This window comes from Lacerta agilis, chromosome 14, assembly GCF_009819535.1.
Source record: "Lacerta agilis isolate rLacAgi1 chromosome 14, rLacAgi1.pri, whole genome shotgun sequence".
NCBI lineage: Eukaryota > Metazoa > Chordata > Lepidosauria > Squamata > Lacertidae > Lacerta > Lacerta agilis.
Window position 1 is genome coordinate 45,441,294 of NC_046325.1, and position 24,322 is coordinate 45,465,615.

General features: G+C 44.2%; 1 protein-coding gene across 4 annotated transcripts in view; it reads left to right on the forward strand.

Annotated features, from left to right (window-relative positions):
* The window catches only part of VSTM2A (V-set and transmembrane domain containing 2A), a 41,458-nt gene extending 38,918 nt beyond the window's left edge, over positions 1-2,540 (forward strand). The window contains exon 5 of one of the 4 annotated variants that reach the window (XM_033170322.1): positions 1,742-2,540. In XM_033170322.1, the coding sequence (XP_033026213.1) occupies positions 1,742-1,785 (44 nt within the window). In that variant the 3' untranslated portion in view covers positions 1,786-2,540. Of the gene's footprint in view, positions 1-1,175; positions 1,232-1,321; positions 1,580-1,741 lie in introns of those variants that run through there. The other 3 variants (XM_033170320.1, XM_033170321.1, XM_033170319.1) reach the window with 3 other exon arrangements.
* The last annotated feature ends 21,782 nt before the right edge of the window (positions 2,541-24,322 follow it).

The window sequence follows — 24,322 nt, forward strand, 5'->3', positions numbered from 1 at the left end:
GGTGGCAGCTCTCTGCAGCCTTGGGCAGCTGGAAGTCTTCCCTGTTTTGGCCACCCAAGATCATTTTTGGATGTCAAGAATTGAATCTGGACCTTCTGCACAGAAGGCAAATTTTCCACTAGTGAGCTCTGCCCCACTCCCAGTATTTTAATTATTGTTTTTAATGAGAGGGGAAAGCGCCTAACCTGAAATAATAGTAATAATAATAATAATAATAATTAATAATAACTTTTATTTATACCCCGCCCTTCCCAGCCAAAAACCGGGCTCAGAGCAGCTAACACCAATTAAAATCACAGCAAAAACATAAAAACAATCAATTTAAAATACAGATTAAAATACAAATTTAAAAATTCAAAATTAAAACTGCAGTCTCATTTTCAAATAGCCCACCAATAAAGGAACGAAGCATAACTATCAAACAGAAACCAACCCAAAAGCCAGGTGGAACAGCTCCATCTTGCAGGCCCTGCGGAAAGATGCCAAATCCCACAGGGCCCTGGTCTCTTGTGATAGACTGTTCCACCAAGTCGGTGCCAATACCGAGAAAGCCTTGGCCCTAGTTGAGGCCAACCTAGCATCTTTGTTGCTCAGGACCTCCAAAATATTATTATTTGAGGATCTTAAGGTCCTACACGGGACATACCAGGAGAGGTGGTCCTTTAGGTAATAAGCATTTAGGGGGGAAATATGCTACATATATTTTTGAACATATCCTTTTTGTCCGATGCAATGCTTTTTTTTTTTTTTTTACAGACTCTTTAGCACAGGACTGCACAGCTTGTTTTTCACGTAGCCAGACACAACCCACCAGCTGTGGGTGTTGTCTCACAAGGGGCTGGATAAGCCTTCTATGATAAGCACAGTCACAACACATCACTCCTGGACTGTGTTCGGTTTGATGGGTCACAATCTGCACAGCTCTGCCTGCTTAATTTCTGCAGGAAGTGTTTTCTAGCCGGGAGGGGATTGCTTTATCCATGATGTTACATATGTTTTGTGTTAAAAAAAGAAAGAAAGAAAGAAATGCTTTGAAGCGGAAGGTATTTTCAGTTTGTTCCTTTTGCCATGTGGCAATTGGATTGCATCATTGAGATAGAGAGAGGCGTACGAGAAAACTAAGCAAAGAACTTCCATGGGACTGAAATATTTTGTATGTGTTGTTATATTTGCAGTGCATGCCAAGACAGTCATGGGCACAAGAGCCAAGCTGGCCAGCTAATTAAGTATATTAAAAAAAAAATGTATGTGTTTAAACAGCCTTATAAAGGAGCATTGGAAATCTGCAAGATGAGCGAATATCTTATAACTTCTTCCGCAGGTGCGAGGATAGCTACAAGCCATGGACTTTCTGTCCTGCTTCTTGTTTGTGGCTTTGTGAAGGGTGCTTTGCTTTAATCTAAAAAGTGCTGACTTTTTCCAATATCACTTTCTCTTCTTAAAGCAAAGAGCAAATCGCCTGTAAAACCTACGGAGCGGACAGCAAAGTTGACCCTAACTTCCAACCACCTCTCTGCACCCAATGTACTCTAATTCTCTACACAAAAGGAGCACCTTCTTCAGGACACACACACACACAAAAAACAAAATGTTAAAAAAAGAATTTTCTTCAAGTCTTACTTTCTTTGGAATGTACCACTGGTCTTTTCTTTGAGGGGATCTGGAGTGCTGTAACAGAACATTGTTCAACTTTGACGACAACGTTTTCTTCCACTTCCTCCCCTCTCCTTTTTGATTCAAGGAAGAGAAGCATCGAATTCCCTTGACTCTTCAGGGGTTGCCTAGAAATTTTTAGCATCATCCAACTGAACATTTGTTCTTATACTTGGACAAGCACCACTCTACGCAGAAAGGAAGCAGAGTTCAAATTTCCCCTTTCCGAAATCCCAACCCAAAACTTGCCCGGCCTGCAAGATCTAAAACAACACAGCCTTGTGTTGAAAGTGCTTTTTGTTCTAGGCAGCAAATCTGACAAGAATTCAAAGCTGCTCACTGTACAAGAGGACTATATGTTTCTGGACGAGACGGAAGAAAGTGTTGGAACTTCTCCTGCGCATCCTATCTTCTTTCATTTGATTTTCCCTCTCCCATTACTGTTTCTTGCTTTCTTTCCTGTTTGATGGTGGCAGCTGCTGGCCCTCGCCAACCACTGGGGAGCACTTGAAGGTTTCTATAAATACATCTTTTATTTGTGTGTGTTCTCTATTTTGATGTGTTTTCCTCTAATTTTGCAACTCCTGTATATGCAAACCTAACTTAAATTCTGTAAATTGCTTACAGTATGTGTGATATAACTTCAGAATAGACATTCTGTGGTCCATCCTGCAAGCCAGTTTGAGTATTATCTCAGTGTGGTGCCACCAAATGACATCTCTGTTTCCTTTCCAACAACGCATTCATTTTAATTTGTAATTCAGTGCTATGTGAGATTTTGTAATTCATGCAATCACTTTTCACTGGTCTGAGCCCTTGCAGATGGCAATGCGCCCCTCTGTTTACTCTGTAAAAAAAAAAAATGCACATTAAAATTTGTTATGGTCTCCAAGCATTGAATTATTTGCATTGGACATGTCAGAATTGTATTGAATTGTCTTTTAATTTGTGTATGTTATTGGAGATGAAGTGATCTTGATTGTATGGCCAGAAAAATGTAGAACTACAAATATTATGATTATTTACTACATTTCTATACCCCCATCATCCAAGGATTACAGTGTGGTATACAATATAAAACCACACAAATGCATAACATAGTTACAAATGAAAACAGTACCTCGTTCACACATACACGCATTGTTTAAAAGGCCACAGATTTTTTTAATTGAGTCAAAGGCTTGGTTATAGAGGAATGCGTTTGCCTGGCACCTAAAGGTGTCTCTTGAAGGTGCCAAATGAGCCTCCCCAGGGAGAGAATTCCACAAATGGGCCACCCCAGAAAAGACCCTCTCTCATGTTGCCACTCACAGGACCTTTCATGGAGGAGACACACGTGGAGGTGAACACAGGATCCAGGTCAGTTTAAACACATACATTGGGGCTCTGAGCCATTCAAGGCTTTATAGGTCGAATCCAGCATTTTAAATTGGGCCTGGAAACTAATTGGCAGCCAGTGTAGCTGGGTCAGAATTGGCAATATATGCTCAAAATGCTGCCCCAGTGAGCAATCTAGCTGCCGAGTTCAGCACCAACTGAAGTTTCTGAGCTGCCTTCAGAGGCAGCCCTGTGAAACACTTTGCGGCAATGTGTTACCAAAACATAGACCAGGCATCCCCAAACGTGGCCCTCCAGCTGTTTTGGGACTGCAGTTCCCATCATCCCTGACTGCTGGTCCTCTTAGCTAGGGATGATGGGAGTTGTAGTCCCAAACATCTGGAGGGCCGAGTTTGCCTATGCCTGGCATAAACAACAGAAGTTAGGCTATCCCTTTCCAGATAGCGGCGCAGCTGGGCCACCAGCTGAATTGGATGGAAGTCACTCTGTGCCACTGAGGCCACCTGAGCCTCAAGCGACAGCAAAGGATCCAGAAGTACTCCCAAGTAGTGTAACCGTATCCCATGGCATGCGATGAAAAGGCACAATGGAAAATGTGCCTCTGTATCTGGGTGGATCTTTTAATTATGAGGCTAAGGAAAGAGAATTTCCTATCCTGTCTACCCGAATTCACTCAGAAATCCCGAGCTTGCTTACTTTTCCCATTCTTTATGAGGATTCTAATGGAATGTTTTGATTTTTTTATTGCACTCCTTATGTGAAAATGGGAGGTTTGTGATTTCCTTTGTACATGATTTGTAATGAGAATTGCATTTGACTGTGGTAATGGGTAGGCAGATATGTCCAGGTCTTCAGATTATTTGACTCAAGGAGGAGAAGAGAGGAGGAACAGTACAATAAACTATCACAACTCTTTGTCAGTGGCTTACAGTCTTAAGAAGCAAGACACAAGGGGATAGCAAATGATTACAAACGAACACGTCTGCACTTACCAAAACCCACAGTGCAGGTCTAGTATGTTCTGCGTGTGAATCTATGCTGCAGTATCAGTTTTATTCCAGTTTCATTTCCCCAAATAATCTTGGGAATCCTAGTTTGCTAAGAGTGCTGAAAATTCTCTGGTGAACATCCCTACCTCTCCTCACAGAACCACCCATGCTGCTGTTAGTTCACTGGGGGAAAGGGAGGGTTTAAAACAACTTGTTCCCAGAGGGGTAGGGAGGGAAGAAGAGTTTGGAAGAGTTTGGATTTGATATCCCGCTTTTCACTACCCGAAGGAGTCTCAAAGCGGCTAACATTCTCCTTTCCCTTCCTCCCCCACAACAAACACTCTGTGAGGTGAGTGGGGCTGAGAGACTTCAAAGAAGTGTGACTGGCCCAAGGTCACCCAGCAGCTGCATGTGGAGGAGCGGAGACGCGAACCCGGTTCCCCAGATTACGAGTCTACCACTCTTAACCACTACACCACAAGTTTATGGTATAGGAAGAATGCCTTCACAATATATCATGCGAGAGCAAGTTTCAGTACCTTTAAAAGTTGTGTAGACAGGAAAATGTCAGCCATGGGCATCCTCAATAATTTTTCAGGGGGAGTAAAACACTCAAAGGTGGGAAGAGGGGAATTCCTCACAAAAATGGGAATAGCACCTGCACGTTTTGCCTCATATCTCAGGTTCTACAAATGCTAGACATTCAATGTTTGTTTTAAAATGAAAGCTTGGGACACGGGGGGAGGGGGTTATGGTTCTTGTGGGAGGGGGCAACTGCCTCACTTCCCGTGAATGGCCATGATGTCAGAACCTCCCACTTTTCTCAACCCTGCACAATAAGATGAATTTCCTTCTTCAGTGGGGAGGGGGGAAAAAGTAGAGGCTGTTCCTGAGGAACCAAATGAAGAAAGTGAAGAATGAGCGGTAAGCAGTTATTGCAAAAGATATATTGCATACGTGTATCTGATATAAAACATAATAGACAACAACAACACAACCAAATAAACGAGTAAACAAAGCCTCTGGAAACAGACATTATTTCCATGAACTCAGTTCAGCAGGTGTCTGAAATGTGAAATAGCCCCAAACTCTGAAAAATCTACAGAAATCATAGTATATAGCTGACGGAGAAACTGGTCACTTTGCCCATTTTACTGTTGCTAGTAGTTATCCCTTTTAATTTTCTTTATCTGAAATTCACTGCCCCTCTCTCTCCCTCCAGAGCATCCTCCTTCCCCTTGTTCACATTAGAATTGTTGCACTATGACTCCCATCGTCCGTGACCATTTTCCCCCCACATTGGCTAGGCTGATAGGTATTGGAGTCCAACAAAATCTGAAGGGTCAGTTTTGCCTCTTCATATGAAATTGAAATTGAAATTTATTATTATGGTCACAGACCAGTTCCAGCCCACATACAATATCAAGGAAATCATAAAACACTATAGGGATACATTTGAATTTGCAATTAGGTATAACAGGGACAATACAGATATGGCAACAATGAAAAATATGTATAAATTAAAACTTAGTCACTAATAGGTATTGGAGTCCAGCAAAATCTGAAGGGTCAGTTTAGCCTCTTCATATGCTGAGTTCATCAGGTAGACTAGGCTACTACAATAGACTTGATTACCTACCTGCCAAGGTAAGGGGGACGGGTAACCTAGCTAACCCTGGCACGTCAGCCTTAAGCATATTGGTTATATGAGGCTAGTTATCCCACAAAACCATCAATAAAAGCAGAACCACCATCCAAACACTCCAGGCACATGACAGAATGAACTGTGATCCACTTATGGCACAATACATTTATTAATATTTATGGTACTACAAGCAGCGCCAGATTTAGGGTGGTCTTGGCAGGGTGTTGGGATGAGGGGGCACAAAATCAAGAAGATCCATAACTGAGAAATTTGGGGGGGGTTGCCAAATTTTGATCTCTCACAGGGTGCTATGTTACGAAAGACTCTGTTTTTGCTGGAGCAAACTAGCACTGCTGAAAAAATAAACCTATGCTGCCAATACTCGTGGTAAACCAGTATACAGTAAGCAGCACAAAAATGGCACACAGAAATCTACCAAACCATTCCACGTTCCGAATCCTATATTAGTAATCCGAAAATAGAGAGGACAATGTGAAAAATCTAATAAAGAAGCCAGAAACAGAAAACTCATTCAAGTTAATACAACAGAAAATTTTCAGTCTTTAAAGTTCCTTTAGCCAGGCACCTGTAGATATTGACGAAGGTAAGTCCAGTCAGATGAAATATCGAAGATGTTACACACAAATGTTAGACAGGGTGCCAGCGTTTGTCCCCTGTTTTGCCCATGGACAGTTTCGGGCTTCTTCAGTAAATTCTTTCCCAGGGTTTACTGTATTTTTTGTGTTTATATGTTGTAGTTAAGATGAGATGTAACATGTAAATTTGAATGTATGAAAATACATGTCCTGGCTAAAGGAACTTTAAAGACTGATAATTTCCTGTTGTATTAACTTGAATGAGTTTTCTGTTTGTGGCTTCTTTATTAGATTTTTCGCATTTTCCTCTCTATTTTTGGATTACTAATATAGGATTCGGAACGTGGAATGGTTTGGTAGATTTCTGTGCGCCGTTTTTGTGCTGCTTACTGTATACTGGTTTACCAGGAGCAAACTAGCATGGCTATCTGTCTAGATATTGCTATAAGATAGAGATCCTAAAGATGGATTACATAGATATTAGACGGTGTGAATTTGGTTTACACATTAAGAATATTCCTTCCTATCCCCCTTCCCAAGTGGAAAGCCCGAATTAGAGATGAATATTTGCACTTGGCCATGTTATCTGTAAATGTCAGCTGGTGTTGACAGAGCTAAAAACATTATGATCGAGGAATCAGCTCGACTTACACATTTCAAAGGCTAATCTGCTATGATTAGCTTAGGCAAACAATGCTAAGCACATAATAAATTGCTTAACACAAATCACTATAAATTGCTTAAGCCATCTGGTCCAATATTTCTTTAATGGCAGTTTGGCTTATTTTGTTTTCTACATCTGAAGATTGATAAAATTATAAAGTTACAGGTGGGTAGCCATGTTGGTCTGCCATAGTCAAAACAAAATCGAAAATTCTTTCTAGTAGCACCTTAGAGACCAACTGAGTTTTTTCCTGGTATGAGCTTTCGTGTGCATGCACACTTCTTCAGATACACTGGTACATTTCGTGTGCATGCACACTTCTTTAGATACACTGGTACATTCTTCAGTGTATCTGAAGAAGTGTGCATGCACACGAAAGCTCATACCAGGAACAAACTCAGTTGGTCTCTAAGGTGCTACTAGAAAGAATTTTCGATTTTGTTAAAATTATAAAGGGTCATCTAGTCCAAACTCCTGCAATGCAGGAATCTCAACTAAAGCATCCATGGCAGATGGCCATCCAACCTCTGCTTGAAAACCTCCAAGGAAGGAGAGTCTACCACTGTTCAACAGCTCTGTCAGAAGGTTATTCTTGTTTAGTTTCATGAAACTTGAATCCAATAATTCAGGTCCATCTTGCTCCATCTTCCATGTGACAGCCCTTTAGACATTTGAAAATGGCTATCCCATATTTTCTCAGTCTCCTCTTTTGCAGGCTAAGGTACCAAATGTGCAGCTGGCACATGGATTGGCCGGGAAGCCAAGATATGCACCATGATGAGTTTTATTTCCATTGAGTATGCAGAATTCACCTCTTTTTGATCAGACACATATTTCCCTCTCATCAGTGGTGGGATTTAATCCCCCTATTGGAAAGGTCACTAGGGCTGGAGAAAAGGGAATCCCAAAGTTCAGGTAGATCCTTGGAGAGACAAGCAAAATATTCAAAAACATTTCTGCAACAAGAGAAAGAAGATAGTGTGGTAGACAATGGAATAGCACTATGGAGCATAGCTCTAACTCTGTATAAATGCACCGTTTGATTAAAAAAAACTTCTGAGCTGTCCCTACATACTTTGAGGATCTTAAGTAACGGCTATTACTCCTAAAACCACAAAGCACATACAAAACTGTGTGTTGTGGCATCTCATTTTAGTACTATAAACCATGGACGATTTTAAACAGCCCTGTACATCATCTTTAAAAAAACCAATTTTTTAAAATAATAATAATAATAATAATAATAATAATAATAATAATAATAATACAGTGCCTATACAGTGGTACCTCAGAAGTTGAACGGAATCCGTTCTGGAAGTCTGTTCAACTTCCAAAATGTTCAGAAACCAAGGCACAGCTTCCGATTGGCTGCAGGAAGCTCCTGCAGCCAATTGGAAGCCATGGAAGCCTCGTTGGACGTCTGGGTTCCAAAGAACGTTCACAAACTGGAACACTCACTTCTGGGTTTGTGGTGTTTGGGAACCAAAATGTCTGAGTTCCAGGAAATTCGGGATCCAAGGTATGACCATATTCCATGCTAATGGTATTAACAAAGTAATCACATAACTGTGAGCATGATCTATAGCAGGCATGGGCAAACTCGGCCCTCCAGATGTTTTGGGACTACAACTCCCATCATCGCTAGCTAACAGGACCTGTGGTCAGAGATGATGGGAACTGTAGTCTCAAAACATCTGGAGGGCCGAGTTTTCCTGTGCCTGATCTAGATAGATAGATATTTATTATTACGGCCATTGGCCCATCACGCACGATTTTTCAAACAACATATGTATACTTAGCCTTTCTACTTAGAACTTTAAAGTAACAGACTAAGGACTTTAAAGTAACAGACTAAGCAGTAAATTTACAACATAAACATCACCCCCTATTTATAAAATTATAAAAACATCAATTAAGGTAACACATAATTACATCCTGAGTTATGATTTAAAAGGAATGTCCAATCCGCCCAGAAGTCCGTTTTTCTTCTTTTGGGATAGGACGGTGATCAGAAATCTGGCAACCGTAAGTGATCTTGGAGGGTCTTCATCATTCAGTAGGTATCTCAGTTTGGCTTCGTTCGAGTCATCGGCAATTCCCTTTAAATATGGAGCAAGAAACTTACTCCTGGACGATGAGTGAAGAGCACAATCAAAGATTATGTGAAACAACCATTCTGGTGCTCTGCAATTACAGTCACATAAGAGCGATATTTGTCCATTGGAGAATCTATTTCCCAACACGTTGGATGGGAAGGTGTTAAATCTTGCCTTTATAAAGGCATATCTATGAGCTGAGGAAGTTAAGGAATTCAAATAATTTGGGAGTTTTAGGGGGGGGGGTATGCCTGATCTATAGTTACAGGTTGTTTAGAGCATGGTTCTGGTAACACCAAGGTTGTAGTTTCAAGCCCCATATGGGACAGCTGTGTATTCCTGCACTGCAGGGGGTTGAACTAGATGATCCAGAGGGTCTCTTCCAACTCTACAATGCCATGATTCTATGATATCAGTTATTCCACAAATGGCACTTCTTGCGAGTTCCGTAAGTGTTCAAAGAGTATAAAGAATCATCAGTGGGAGGGTAACAGAATGGCCCTGATCCAACTGAAAGAAAGCTTGGAGTCAACTGCCTCTGACCTGAAAAGTCTGATCCAGGACTCATTGTGTGCACACAATCCTAATCAAACTGTCTTCAGTAATACCAGCCACCTGCCTGTGGGGAGAAAGAGGGAACAGATGGCTGAATTCAGCCCTTCCTGCCATCCTCCCTATGAACAGATGATCAGAGGCATTAAAGGCTGCCTCACTAGCAGCTCCAGCTCCGAGACTAAAAATTTCTGCCAAGAGTAACGAGCACATATCACCTATTTGCAAGTGCATTTCCTTCTGTTGAATCAGGGGAACAGAAGGAAGTGCAAATAAGTGAGGAGAGGATTGACGACAAAACTACATGGCTTTGGGTTATAGTCAAAGAAGCTGGTTTCTTACTCAGCATTTTCTATAATCTCCAAATATCAATGTATGAGCAAATCTTTCTATATGCTCTGAATCACTAGCCCAGAATGCCCCTACAAAATCTAATTTTCTAATGATCCTAATGATTTTATTTATTCAGTTTTATTAAACTGTTCCCTTCCTAGCCACTGCATGCAGGACTGGTGCTAGGGCTTCTTGCGCCCCAGGCGAACCACCTTCTGCCACCACCCCCCACCCCCCTGCCAAAGCCTGCTTTAGCAGGAACCGGGGGGGGGGTGTAGGGGGCAAGCAGCACCTCTCCGCTACAGCGGAGAAGCTGCTGCTAGCCCGTCCCGCCCAAGCCTGGCCAGCGCCCCCTCCATTTTGGTGCCCTAGGCAATTGCCTAGTTCGTCTAAATGGACGCGCCAGCCCTGACTGCATGGAGGGCATATGTGCCAGTTAGGAGAGGGGGGGAAAGTTGATGGCGGTATTTTAAAATCGCAGCCTTCTCTCAGCACCTGAGTTTAGTTGCTTGCCTGTTCTCCACTGCAAGGTGTTGGGGGGGGATCCTTAATACCCTAACTGGACTGCTGACAGCTTGCCAAACCTCAGGCAGGTGCTAAATGTTAAGAGAACTGGGCAGCAGCAATAGGAGTTTGCCTTCATTCATGCATTTCAAAACACATGGCAGGGCTCTAGCTCAGTGGTTGTCAAGCTTTTTTTTTTTCCTCTGGGCCACACTTTCAGAATGGAAATTTGCTGGCACCACAGCATTTTTTTAAAATTATTATTGATAAGAAATACGCTGGAAAACAAAAAGAAACAACAACCAGCAGTGCTTGATATATAACATAGAACACAACTGTTTTATAATATGATCATGGGACATCCAGAAAGTATGAAACAATGCAGTTACATAAGAACAGGAATCATTCCCAAAATACAATGATAAACAAGCCTCTTGCATACGTATCTTATAAATACTCAATGAAAGGTGTGAGTTTGCTTTTGCCAGGTAACCTCATTTACAGTATAAACATAAAGGTTAACCCCTGACAGTTAAGCCCAGTCGCGAACGACTCTGGGGTTTCGGTGCTCATCTCGCTTTACTGGCCGAGGGAGCCGATGTTTGTCCGCAGACTGTTTTTCTGGGTCATGTGGCCGGCATGACTAAGTCGCTTCTGGCAAAACCAGAGCATCACACGGAAATGCAATTCACCTTCCTGCCCCGCTGGAGTGGTACCTATTTATCTACTTGCACTTTGACGTGCTTTTGAACTGCTAGGTTGGCAGGAGCTGGGACTGAGCAATGGGAGCTCACCCCGTCGTGGGGATTCGAACTGCCGACCTTCTAACCACCTGATTGACAAGCCCTAGGCTCAGTGGCTTAGACCACAGCGCCACCCGCATCCCCTTTTACAGTATATTAGGTCTAATTTGAGAAAAACAAAGTCTCATCTCCTCACGGAGGATCCTTCATATTTGTCAGAGCTGAAAACTGCTGTTCCCAGCAATATGTTCTGCAGAACTGTAGAACAAGAGCCAATGCTCTTGAAGAGAGGTGTGGATACTGTTTCTGGCTGAATATCAAAGCAAAAAGTATTTTGATGTTCTACTACATTGAAATGTTTAAATGTTTCTTGGGTTGTCCTTGAATCTTCCTGCCACAATTGCCATCCTCTCCTGGCACACCAATGCGGTGTGCCACACCCTTCAAGAACCACTGCTCTGGCTGGAGGCTGGCTTCTTTGTCGGAATGGCTACCAGCACAGAAACGTGGTTGGTGGTGGTGGCATCGCTCCCATTCAGGTAACTTCATAGAATCATAGAATCATAGAGTTGGAAGTGACCACAAGGGCCATGCAGTCCAACCCCCTGCCAAGCAGGAAACACCATCAAAGCATTTCTGACAGATTGCTGTTAAGCCTCTGCTTAAAGACCTCCAAAGAAGGAGACTCCACCACACTCCTTGGTAGCAAATTCCACTGCCGAACAGCTCTCACTGTCAGGAAGTTCTTCATAATGTTTAGGTGGAATCTTCTTTCTTGTAGTTTGAATCCATTGCCCCGTGTACGCTTCTCTGGAGCAGCAGAAAACAACCTTTCACCCTCCTCTATATGACATCCTTTTATATATTTGAACATAGCTATCATATCACCCCTTAACCTTCTCTTCTCCAGGCTAAACATACCCAGCTCCCTAAGCCGTTCCTCATAAGGCATCGTTTCCAGGCCTTTAACCATTTTGGTTGCCCTCTTCTGGACACATTCCAGCTTGTCAGTATCCTTCTTGAACTGTGGTGCCCAGAACTGGACACAGTATTCCAGGTGAGGTCTGACCAGAGCAGAATATAATGGTACTATTACCTCCCTTGATCTAGACGCTATACTCCTATTGATGCAGCCCAGAATTGCATTGGCTTTTTTAGCTGCTGCATCACACTGTTGACTCATGTCAAGTTTGTGGTCTACCAAGACTCCTAGATCCTTTTCACATGTACCACTCTCAAGCCAGGTGTCACCCATCCTATATTTGTGCCTTTCATTTTTTTTTTGTCCAAGTGTAGTACTTTACATTTCTCCTTGTTAAAATTCATCTTGTTTGCTCTGGCCCAGTTCTCTAATCTTTTAAGGTCATTTTGAAGTGTGATCCTGGCCTCTGGGGTATTAGCCACCCCTCCTAATTTGGTGTCATCTGCAAAATTGATCAGGATGTCCTCAATTGTCAGGATGCCCTCAACTTACAATTGTCATGTTGGCTGTTGGGACAAAGAGTAGGCAGAAGACAACACATAACTGCCTCCAACCAACTCAGTTTGTTTGGAGGCACCAGGAGAAGGGCAAACGTTCTCTCCCCCCCCCCACACACACACACCTCCACACACACAAACACACACCCCTTGTTTGCTAATTAAAAAGATAGTTTCTCAATGCAATCATCCTTCCTCCCTACAAAGAAGAGCAAACTTCAGCAAATGAATGATTCACAACACCGCACCAACGCAATGATGTGGCACTTGTGAGATGAAATAAAATGCCCATTCTCTTGAAAATCTGAAGTTCTCTTCTTCACAGAAGTGTGCATATGGAAAATGCTGAATTGGGCACTCTCCAACTGGTAAGGAGAAATCTGCTGTGAAATGGTTGTGTCTTTTTAAAAATAACGGAGGCACGATGCTAAATTCTCCATTTGCAAGGTCTGCACTTCTTTAGGAAGAAATCTCTTGATGTTAGTCACCCGTAGCTATTTTATTTCACTCTGTGCTTTGTAACAGCTCATATGTAAATCATTTATATGTGATCTGTTCTCTTAATCTTGCAGTGGAAGGAAGCACCAGTCAACTTCCGACAGTGATTTCACCCTCTGCAAAGGGGTAAATGCTTCAGCCTTTCTCCACCCTTACTATAATACCATATATAATATTGTGGTCTATCCAAATCAGCCAAGTGCCAGCATCTGTCATCCAGTTTTTCCAAAATTTTCTTTCCCAGTAAAAGGTTTCTGTTTTTCTTCCTCATTGTCTTGGTACTACAGACTTTCTGAAGGGTGGGGTTTTGAGCTTACCTTATAATTGCAATGTGGCTTGACGGTGGAGTGCGTCTCCCTGCCCCACAACACTCCGCAAGCTCATTGGCTGCTTGCACTTCCTGATGGGAGGAGTTTCCTCCTGATATTTTCCCCCTGGGTTTCAAATGATGTGCCAGCAGCTGAGAAGCCTGCAGAGCAAAGACCACTGGTGAGATTTGCGTGGACAGGCGGAGACAACCCCCCCCCCCCAACCCTGGGCAACACCCGGGTCAATAATGACTCAAGACAACGTGTTATGGGATTAAAATTTTGGCCACAACTTTATTAAAATTTCAGATGTAGGGAGACCTTGGCTTAGGCATTGGGTGTTTATCCCTCCCAGTCGGGAGATCTGGGGAACTTCAGGGTTATCCAGGATGTGTGAGGAGAACGTCTGTTCAAGCAGAGAGCCCGCCCCCCATTATGCAGCTGTCGCAGGGGAGAGCAATGACAACCAATTGGCATCTGGTCAATGCCTCCCCTCAAAACAACCCCTTTAACGGGGAACCCTGGGATCACCACCACAGTGGGGGCATGGGTCACTGCTACAGCCCCCCCCCCCCCACGATTTAGGGAAGATAGACTAAAGGATTCCACCCAAGGCCTGAAACCACCAAAGTTGTAATGTTTTGCTATGGGGAAGGCAAAACCTGCCAATGCAGGAAAATTCCTTTCTGGCCCTTCAACAGCGACCATAACATAGCAGCGCCCACATACCTGTGAAGAAAAGGTTAACCTGCGAAAGAAGGCTTAACATAGGGACGGCAAGGCGGGAGAAGCTCTGAAGCCGACTGAGAACCCCCAGGTAAGTTTCACCCACTATTGTGTGGGCAGGTTGATCCCTCCCCTTACCTGTCCAACTCTCTCCTGGCAACGCCTCCCCAACTGGGATTGGGTAACTGGCAGAAGTAGACGGCCACCTCCAGGTGTCCAGCTGAGGGGGGGGGGGTCGAATCCAAGCTGTACTGCCAGGAGCCGCATGGGATTGTGGGGGCTGCATGTGACCATGCAAAAGGCGCCCCTGCATTTGATGTGGGGAGCGGTCATTGTAAAACAAAAGGCAATTCACAAGCATCCCTCCACCACCTCAAAAGCAAGACAAGTGCACCAAAATCCCACCCATGAGACATTTTCTCGCCATTTTGATAACTTTTTAATGCCATTTCTTTTCTTGTTAATCGACGGAGAATGCTTATAATAATGCAGGAGAAATTTCAGGTGCAACACTAGACTAAATAAATAATAAATTAAGCAACCCCACTAACTCTTTAAAATCTGAAGAAGTGTGCATGCACACGAAAGCTCATACCAAGAACAAACTTAGTTGGTCTCTAAGGTGCTACTGGAAAGAATTTTTTTTTATTTTCTTTAAAATAAAGCATTCCCCCTTCTTCCAAAGGACTGTAGACTTGCCAAGCAGATCATGAGGACCTTTTTTTTTTTAATGGCAGGAAAATAAAGAGAAGATGAATTTCAAGCATTCTTTCTTGAAAGAATGTGTTATCTTTGACAATACGGCCGTGGCAAATTTTACCCCTTGCATTAACTAGAATATAGGATTGCTGTAGTTCAAAGGCTGTAGTTCAAAGCACACGTACTAATGAGTGAGCTCCATTGAGAACAGCAGGGCTTACTTCTGAGTAAGCATGCAAAGGAGTAAGCTGTTTAGTGTGCAGCCTTGGTAAGAATTTTTCTCAGTTAATTGGGACTGGATTGAATAATTTGAAAACTTGATTAATATAGACAAAATAAATCAGCCTCTGGTAGATTTGGAGTCGTTTCAGCTCCGGTCTGAAAGAAAAAAGGCGAGGATTTTCTTCAGCAGTACACTTGTTTTTGTGGGTGATTGATGGATAATCCAGCCCTATGTCAGCACCGCAACAGATAGTTAATTGCACCGAGAGAATTATCCAACATCAGCACTTCAGTTTACTGACTTTTCCCAGAAAAGGACACAGAACTGCATCTATTTATCAAAACCAATCAGCGCCAGCAGTCAATCTCCAGAGCTACTTGCCTTCCTTCTTCAGATAATCCTTGTTCTTTGTTTGTGGGACACGGCGGGTTTTCTTACATTGCTAGATGGGCTTAGATGTTCCAGCTTCCTGTCTGGGATTCGACCGCAGGACTTAAGTTGTGCTGCTAAAGTGAAAATCAAAACTAATTTTGTTGGTTACAGTGGTACCTCTGGTTACGTACTTAATTCATTCCGGAGGTCCGTTCTTAACCTGAAACTGTTCTTAACCTGAAGCACCACTTTAGCTAATGGGGCCTCCCGCTGCCGCTGCGCCGCCAGAGCATGATTTCTGTTCTTATCCTGAAGCAAAGTTCTTAACCTGAAGCGTTATTTCCGGGTTAGCGGAGTCTGTAACCTGAAGCGTATGTAACCCGAGGTACCACTGTAGTCTACAATGAGCACGAATCTATGTTGTGCTGGATACGGTGAGAGACTGGATGATAAGCAATATTAACAGGTCAATATTAACAGATATTAACAATATTAATAGATAATAAACAATATTAACAGGTCTGGATGGTATGCAACACTAACAAAAAAAAATCCATTCCGTAAAATACAGTTAGCTCGAACAGGGCACTTAACAACCCATCCACCACACATGCCTGCCATTGCCGCCCCTTTGATAGAAAATCTGGTGCTCATAACAGTCCTAGGCAGTTGAGTCTAGCTGCCATTTTAATTCCCAATGGAGTATCAAAGGGCATTTGTCCATGGTCAACTCAAACCTAGCACTGACCCTGAAGTAGAATTTTTGCGCAAAGGGCAGTAAGTGGGGGAAAGTACAGAGGCAATTTCTATCACCTAACAGCAGCTTTAAAAATACATTTTCATGAGACCTTTTAAGCGTTACTACTTTGCCACTAGGGACCCAGGTGGCGCTGTGGGTTAAACCACAGAGTCCAGGGCTTGCTGATCAGAAGGTCGGCAGTTCGAATCCCTGCCATGGGGTGAGCTCCCGTGGTTCGGTCCCTGCTCCTGCCCACCTAGCAGTTCAAAAGCACGTCAAAGTGCAAGTAGATAAATAGGGACCGCTCCAGCGGGAAGGTAAACGGTGTTTCCGTGCGCTGCTCTGGTTCACCAGAAGCAGCTTTGTCATGCTGGCCACATGACTCGGAAGCTGTCTGCTGACAAACACCGGCTCCCTCGGCCTATAGAGCGAGATGAGCACCGCAACCCCAGAGTCGGACACGACTGGACCTGATGGTCAGGGGTCCCTTTACCTTTACCTTACTTTGCCACTAGTAGACAATTTTCCATGGGTTCATTGCACTGTAACATTTAAAGGCCTACTGCAACCATATGAGGCAGGATGGGTCACATATATTGTAAAACTGGGAAATAATTTTTTCTTACAGGCAGAGCCGTCTCCAGACATTCTGCTGCCTGAGGTGAAGGGCAAGATGGCATACTCCCCCCAAGGCACATACAGAAGCCAACTGGATTGGTGATGAGGCTTGCTCCAGTACTGAGGAAAGGGCAGGTTCTTCCCCTGCACCTGAGGGCAGCAGGCTAGTGCAATGGGTACATGGCAGGCCACATGGCACTCAAAGTTCTGTCCACTCCCCGCATCTCAGCATCTGCCGCCTAAGGCAGCGGCCTCACTCTGCCTCACCATAGGGCTGGCCCTGCTTACAGAGGTGAATATGTGGTGTCAGACAGAGCAGATAATACTGGACTAAACAGACCAAGTTTTGAGGGAAAGCCTCAGCAATTCTAGGTAAAGTACATTTGTTTGCATATTTACCTGAAACTAGCAATAGCTCTTACTGGTAACAGACAAGTCTGAACTATCTACCTTTCAGTGGGACCTATAAGTCAGAATTCAGCATGCGAAAGGCTGGACTGGATGAATCCCAAGCCAGAATTAAGATTGCCGGAAGAAACATCCACAGCCTCAAATATGCAGATGACACAACTTTGATGGCAGAAAGTGAGAAGGAATTAAAGAACCTTTTAATGAGGGTGAAAGAGGAGAGCGCAAAATACGGTCTGAAGCTCAACATCAAAAAAACTAAGATCATGGCCACTGGTCCCATCACCTCCTGGCAAATAGAAGGAGAAGAAATGGAGGCAGTGAGAGATTTCACTTTCTTGGGTTCCATGATCACTGCAGATGGTGACAGCAGTCACGAAATTAGAAGACGCCTGCTTCTTGGGAGAAAAGCAATGACAAACCTAGACAGCATCTTAAAAAGCAGAGACATCACCTTACTGACAAAGGGCCGTACAGTTAAAGCTATGGTTTTCCCATTAGTGATGTATGGAAGTGAGAGCTGGACCATAAAGAAGACTGATCGCCGAAGAATTGATGCTTTTGAATTCTGGTGCTGGAGGAGACTCTTGAGAGTCCCATGGACTGCAGGAAGGTCAAACCTATCCATTCTGAAGGAAATCAGCCCTGGGTGCTCACTGGAAGGATAGATCCTGAAGCTGAGGCTCCAGTACTTTGGCCACCTCATGAGAAGAGAAGACTCCCTGGAAAAGACCCTGATGTTAGGAAAGTTTGAAGGTACAAGGAGAAGGGGATGACAGAGGATGAGATGTTTGGACAGTGTTCTCGAAGCTACTAAACTGTGTGAGGCAGTGGAAGACAGGAGTGCCTGGCGTGCTCTGGTCCATGGGGTCATGAAGAGTCGGACATGACTAAAAGACTAAACAACAACAACAAGTCAGACATAGAGGAAGAGCAAATGCCTGCTTGCAGAAGGTCCTAGGAGAAATCTTTAGCATTGTCTGTTCAAGCTAACCTTCTGTAAAAATGAAAATGTGCCCTCTACATGTTTTGTACCACAATTCCCACCATTCCTGACCATTGAGCATGCTGGCTGGGGCTGGCATGGGTTGGACTCCAACAGCATCTGGAAGGTACCAGGTTGGGAAAGGCTGCAAATGATCTCAGGCTGCAGGTTCAGGGGAGAGCCACAGCAAGGCAGAGTAAATGGCTGTATGGACCAACAGCTTGGTTCATTATAAATCAGCTTCATATTTTAAAAAATTCTGCACACAGAAAAATACATTTTAGGGAGAAGGGTTGTAGTGTGACCTCCTTTCCAACACACCTGGATTTTAAAATGGCACAGGTTGACCTCTGTTTGTGAACCATAGGCTAGAGTGATTTGTGGAAGAATTTCCATCCAGATGATTATTACGCTGGCACAGCAAAAAACCAACAACGAGAGCTGATTGCATAATCTCTTGTGACCCCGTTGACTAATTTCATCTTAACCATGCAAAATCTTTTCCTGAAGCAGCCGGCATCAACTTCTCCCATGCCAAATGTTTGAAGTCAGTGAATGCAGAGATGCTGAATGAGGGATTTAGTCTTGTGCAGAGACAGGATTTAATTTTGACTTCTCATTTGGGGCGAGGGGGACTGGGCTGCTTTTTCAGCTGAATCTGCTAGCTGTTCCAGCTCCCTTTTTTCTCTTCTCTTCTACGTCTCGATGCATTTCTGTATTTCCCAGTTACCTGGGAACTCTCTGGAATTCAGTTGCAGCACCTCTCAGCTGGGTGCCACTGCAATTATTAGAGAATAAGGGAGGCATTCATGGTGAGCTCTGGCACTTTTTTCTCTAGAAAAATAGCACTGGGTGCTATATCCTCCAACATTTCTCCTATGAAAACAGGGCCCTCCTATTCCATAATGATAATTTTATTATTTATACCTCACACATCTAATTGGGTTCCCCCAGCACTGTAGGCAGCTTCCAACATATATAAAAACATAATAAAACCTTCTCTCTCTCTCTCTCTCTCTCTCTCTCTCTCTCTCTCTCTCTCTCTCTCTCTGTCTGTCTTTTAATTAAGAATTTTCTTGTTTTACAAAGGTGTATGCAATGTCTCTCTTGTATTTTTCCATGCGGCATTTTTACACATCAGTTTCGTTTGTTGAGAGATAAGGAAGAAAAAAGGGGGGGAGAGAGAAGAAGAAGAAGAAGAAGAAGAAGAAGAAGAAGAAGAAGAAGAAGAAGAAGAGGAGGAGGAGGAGGAGGAGGAGTTTGGATTTGATACCCCGCTTTTCACTACCCAAAGGAGTCTCAAAGCGGCTAACATTCTCCTTTCTCTTCCTCCCCCACAACAAACACTCTGTGAGGTGAGTGGGGCTGAGAGACTTCAGAGAAATGTGACTAGCCCAAGGTCACCCAGCAGCTGCATGTGGAGGAGTGGAGACACGAACCTGGTTCCCCAGATTACAAGTCTACCGCTCTTAACCACTACACCACACTGGCTCTCAGTGGGTGGGGTGGGGAAAACGGGTGGGGGGGGTGGCGATGTTTCTTCTTAACTTAATATATGTATGGTTTGGTGTCAGCGTTGTTTGTGCTGGTTCTCTGTTGTTAGTTTGTGTTCCTTTGATGGTGAGAGAGTTCTAACCAGTAAGCTGAAACTGACACAGGGACAAACAGACGAAGACGACTTCACCCCGGTATGGTTCCCCTTCATCACACACACAGCCCAAAAAGACAATGACAAAAATCTACCGACAGCATACAAATCAATATGGCTGGCCTGATCAAAAACACTCACCCACCCGACTCACACAGGAAACCAAAGCCCACCGCAGCCAACCAATAATGAACCATCACACCTTACAATAAAACCTTCTCTATACAGGATTGTCTTCAGACAGCTCGGGGTGTCGGCTAACTCCATACCGTCCAACATTTCTCCAGTGAAAATAGGGACATCCTAAGGAAAAGCAGGACATTTCAGGATCAAATCAGAAACAGGGACGGCTTCTCTAAGTCAGGGATGTCCCTGGAAAATAGGGAAACTTTGAGGGTTTGCTGGGTACAAATAAAAAAATTAATCATGTGCCCACCCTATTTTCAAAGACACCATGCGTGTGTAGCTTTACCTTCAAATGGGGCAGATGGGTGAGGAGAGAAGAATCTCTGTCCCTTCCCCAAATTCCATCACATCACTCTTTGAGGTGTAAAAGAAGGCCTCCACCGCCAGTTTTATGTGCAAACAGGGCAAGCTTCTAAATTAATAAGCATCATATTCAGTTTGGCCCAAAGAAGATGCAGTTTTGTTCAAGGGACAATATTTTCAGAGCCTAGTTCATACTTTTCAAGGGGAGCTGCATGAAGGTCCTGAAGACCCCCAGCCATCTTCACCAGATCTTTGTTTTCAAAGCAAGTGGGGCCGTTTGGAGACATTCAGAGCGAAGGGTGAGTCATTTGACTTCCGGGTGTGGGAGTTTATTTATTAACCATACATTTATGAAGGGGCCTGGAGGCTTTTTCTCCATTATTTCTTCTTTTACTGCTTCTTTTGGGGGGGGGGAGAATTGCCTACAAAGGTAAAAGCTTCACCGAGTGGTCGGGAAATGTGGCTCCCGAAATATAATTTCCAGGGACATTATTCCAAGCCCCACTTTAAAAAGCACGAGGTAGCAAATGCACTTTCTAGCCGCTCGATGCAGCTTTTAGCTTTAAAGAAGTTTTTTTAAAAAGAAAAAGGAATAATGAAGAACAAGCCCTCGAATCACCTCACAGTCTTATAAAGCCACCCACTTTGCTTCAGAGTTTGGCCCTCTCCCCCACACCCCCTGAAAACTGGTAGATGCTCTGCTGCAGATCAAATCAGCCCAAGTTTAATTTTTCCCCTATGTAGAATTGCCTCATCACCACAGCTGCATGAAGGAAACGACATGTAAGTTGAGTTCTCCATGTCAAGGCCTGGCTGGAACGGCAGTGCTATCTTTGAATGGGGGCTAAGAGATCAGCTTTGCATGTGAAGACCCCCAAAACCACCCCCAAATGAAGACACAATAGACACAGATTTTAGTTTAAGGTTTTTGGCATTAAATTTTGGCCACAACTTTATTGATTACAGCATGTGAGTGGTTGGCTTAGGCATTGGTTCCAGATTACCTGAACCTACACAGTTGGCAGGAACAGGACTGATACTGGGCACCACCATATGTCAGTAAGGGAAAGCATCCTGGGGGAGCGAGGACTCCTTCGATCTCACAGCTCACCCCACATGCTCCCAGGGGCTCTGGCGTGGCCCTAGCCCCTTGACAGGGTTCGGACAAAAGCAAGGCGAGCCCCTGGATTCCTTTAACGGAATTCCCTAGCAGCAGCAATGGAGGGGCAGGCACAGCCAACCACGTCCCCTCCCCAAAACATTGAACCAAATGCCTAACCACCAACCCTACAAAGTTGTGGTGATTTGCTACATGGTAGGCAAAAACCAAGTGGCACCAGCCAATCAGCCAAATGGCAAAATTCCTACCGGGCCCCTGCTCCAAAACAGATGACCCCTAGACAGGCATAGCAAGGTCAGAAAAACAACCCTAACTAAAGGGAGGGGAGGGTGGGTGATCCGCTGCACGTCGCAAGAAAGTGAAACTCTCCAGTGACGTGCTGCAACTTATATGGCCCCTCGGCAGCCAATAGCCATCCCAGTTAGCCAAATCTCTGCCCTAGCAACCGAGGGGCAATCAATGGGGTGTTGTGGCCATCCAAACGGTCCTGCCCCATCACAGGGAGGCAGTTTATGGTGATCTCCCCGCAACACGTGCCCTCCATGATGGAGGACACGATTTGCCTCTTTTTGCATGGGTAAGCAAGAAGCAGAGATTTTCTAAAGCAAACTACAACACACATGCAGAAAGCTGCCCTTACAGCATATTCATGCTCACTGCAATGGTTGAATGAAATGCACATGAAACTGTTTGGGCAGAGGGATCATCATAGAATCATAGAGTTGGAGGGGGGTCAATTAGTCCAACCCCCGGCAATGCAGGAATCTCAACACGCAGTCCCCCATTGTCAGGCGTGGAGAGTCCTCTCTCCCTCCGGTAACATCAAAGGCAAGAATAACAAGCAGTTCGCATTTTATAGTCCTTTTTATTCAGTCACCTGGTTGCAAGACAAGAATCCATGTCTCCACACAAAGAGAGACGTTGGCTACTCCGAGCCCCTCCTCTTCTGTCCCCAACAACATCCTGAGTTCCAACGGGAAATCCCAGGAGTCCCACCCCCTCTGCCTTCTCTATTCTAGGATGCGGAGGGACCGACGGGCTCATGGAGATGGAGAATCCTCCATACTCTCCAGGGAGGTCTCTTCTGGATGCTCTCTCACCTCCCCTTCCTCCTCCACTATCTCATAGCTAGATAATTCCTCCTCAGATGGTATAGCATCTCTATCTCTCTCTCCTCCTGAAACTGCTGTAGATGAAGGGGGTGAAGCTTCCCTCTCCTCCTCCTCTTCGGAGAGAAGATGATCAGACTGAGTGCACACTTCCCAGTCTTCCTGTTCCGACCATTCCCTGACTCCCACCCAATTTGAGACCATACCGGACCCTGCTTAGCTTTGCAAATGTGCTAGTAGTTTTACTGCTGCACCACTGGGGGAGAGCACACTCTGTGTGATCCTGACTTTGAAGTTGGTTTCCGGTGACAAGCATAGAGAAACATCTACACCTGAAGCTGTATGAGTCACTTGCCCTCCACAGGGCACATGTGCCTAAATTTGGGGGCAGAGCTTGCTCTCCCTCCTATACACATTCAGCAGTCTCAGATATTCTAGGATACAACAGGTGTGTTTATTTAGATTTTTAGAGAAGCCATGGCATTTGAACTTGTTTATATTTGCATTCATGTTGCAGTCATACCATATGCAATTCCGGTGAAGTCCCTTGGCTTCCATCAGTGTGGTTACACATGAATGAGGCCTGCTCAATACATGCAGCGGAAATGAGTTGGTAGAACAATCACTAGGCAGTAAAATACTGTAGATTCTATAGATGAGGGATGCTGGTTTTGAATCTTGCTCCATGCAACTGCTTACAGGGAGCTGCTTGCTTTTTCCACGCAGAAGTTACCCCTCACCCATGTTTTGAAGTGTTATAGTCCGTCCTACTTCCCCAGGGATGCAGGTGGCGCTGTGGTCTAAACCACTGAGCCTTGGGCTTGCTGATCAGAGGGTCGGCGGTTCGAATCCCCGCGATGGGGTGAGCTCCTGTTGTTTGGTCCCTGCTCCTGCCCACCTAGCAGTTCGAAAGCACGCCAAAAGGTGCAAGTAGATAAATAGGTACTGCTCCGGCAGGAAGGTAAATGGCATTTCTGTGTGCTGCTATGGTTTCGCCAGAAGCGGCTTAGTCATGCTGGCCACATGACCTGGAAAAACTGTCTGTGGACAAGCGCCGGCTCCCTCGGCCAATAAAACGAGATGAGCGCTGCAACCCCAGAGTCGTTCGCGACTGGACTTAACTGTCAGGGGTCCTTTACCTTTACCTTTTTTTTTTACTTCCCCAGAACCATGAAGACTCACTGGCCTGGTGTCCACATTCTGCAAAATAGAAGACTCACTCCTATTTTGCAGAATGTGGACACCAGGCCAGATTTCATGCAGGGTTGTAGGTAAGAGGTATATAAGAGAGGGAGAGAAGGAAATTGTTGCATCCTCTTTGGATTTGCATATTATAATTTTAACTCACTGAGTTAAATTGATTTCTCCCCCCAACTCCGGCTAAACGTGGATAATTACAATCAAGCTCAGCATTGGTATTTCTTTTCTTTTTTAAAAAAACCGCTTCGACAAACCTCTCGTTCTTGATGTGCTTTGCACTCTGCCTCCTTGTAATTAGGTAATGTTCCAGGATCTTGGGCCAATTGGCACGAGAAACAGGTGCTTTGTTAGCACAGCACCGTTACAAGAGCTCTCCAGCCCATCTCCTTTGACGATTATGAAAAGCTCTTGTGCACTTGTTGGGCAATAGTGAGGACTCTGAATCAGAGGTGAAGTGGAACATCTATTTATTAAAACCGCTGGCTGTGATTACAGGAGTGGCACGCATCAGATGATCATCATCTCTGCTTTTTGTTTCCTCCAATGATACCTGTTAGAAATGCTCGTTTGAAGTTTAAAATGAAAAAG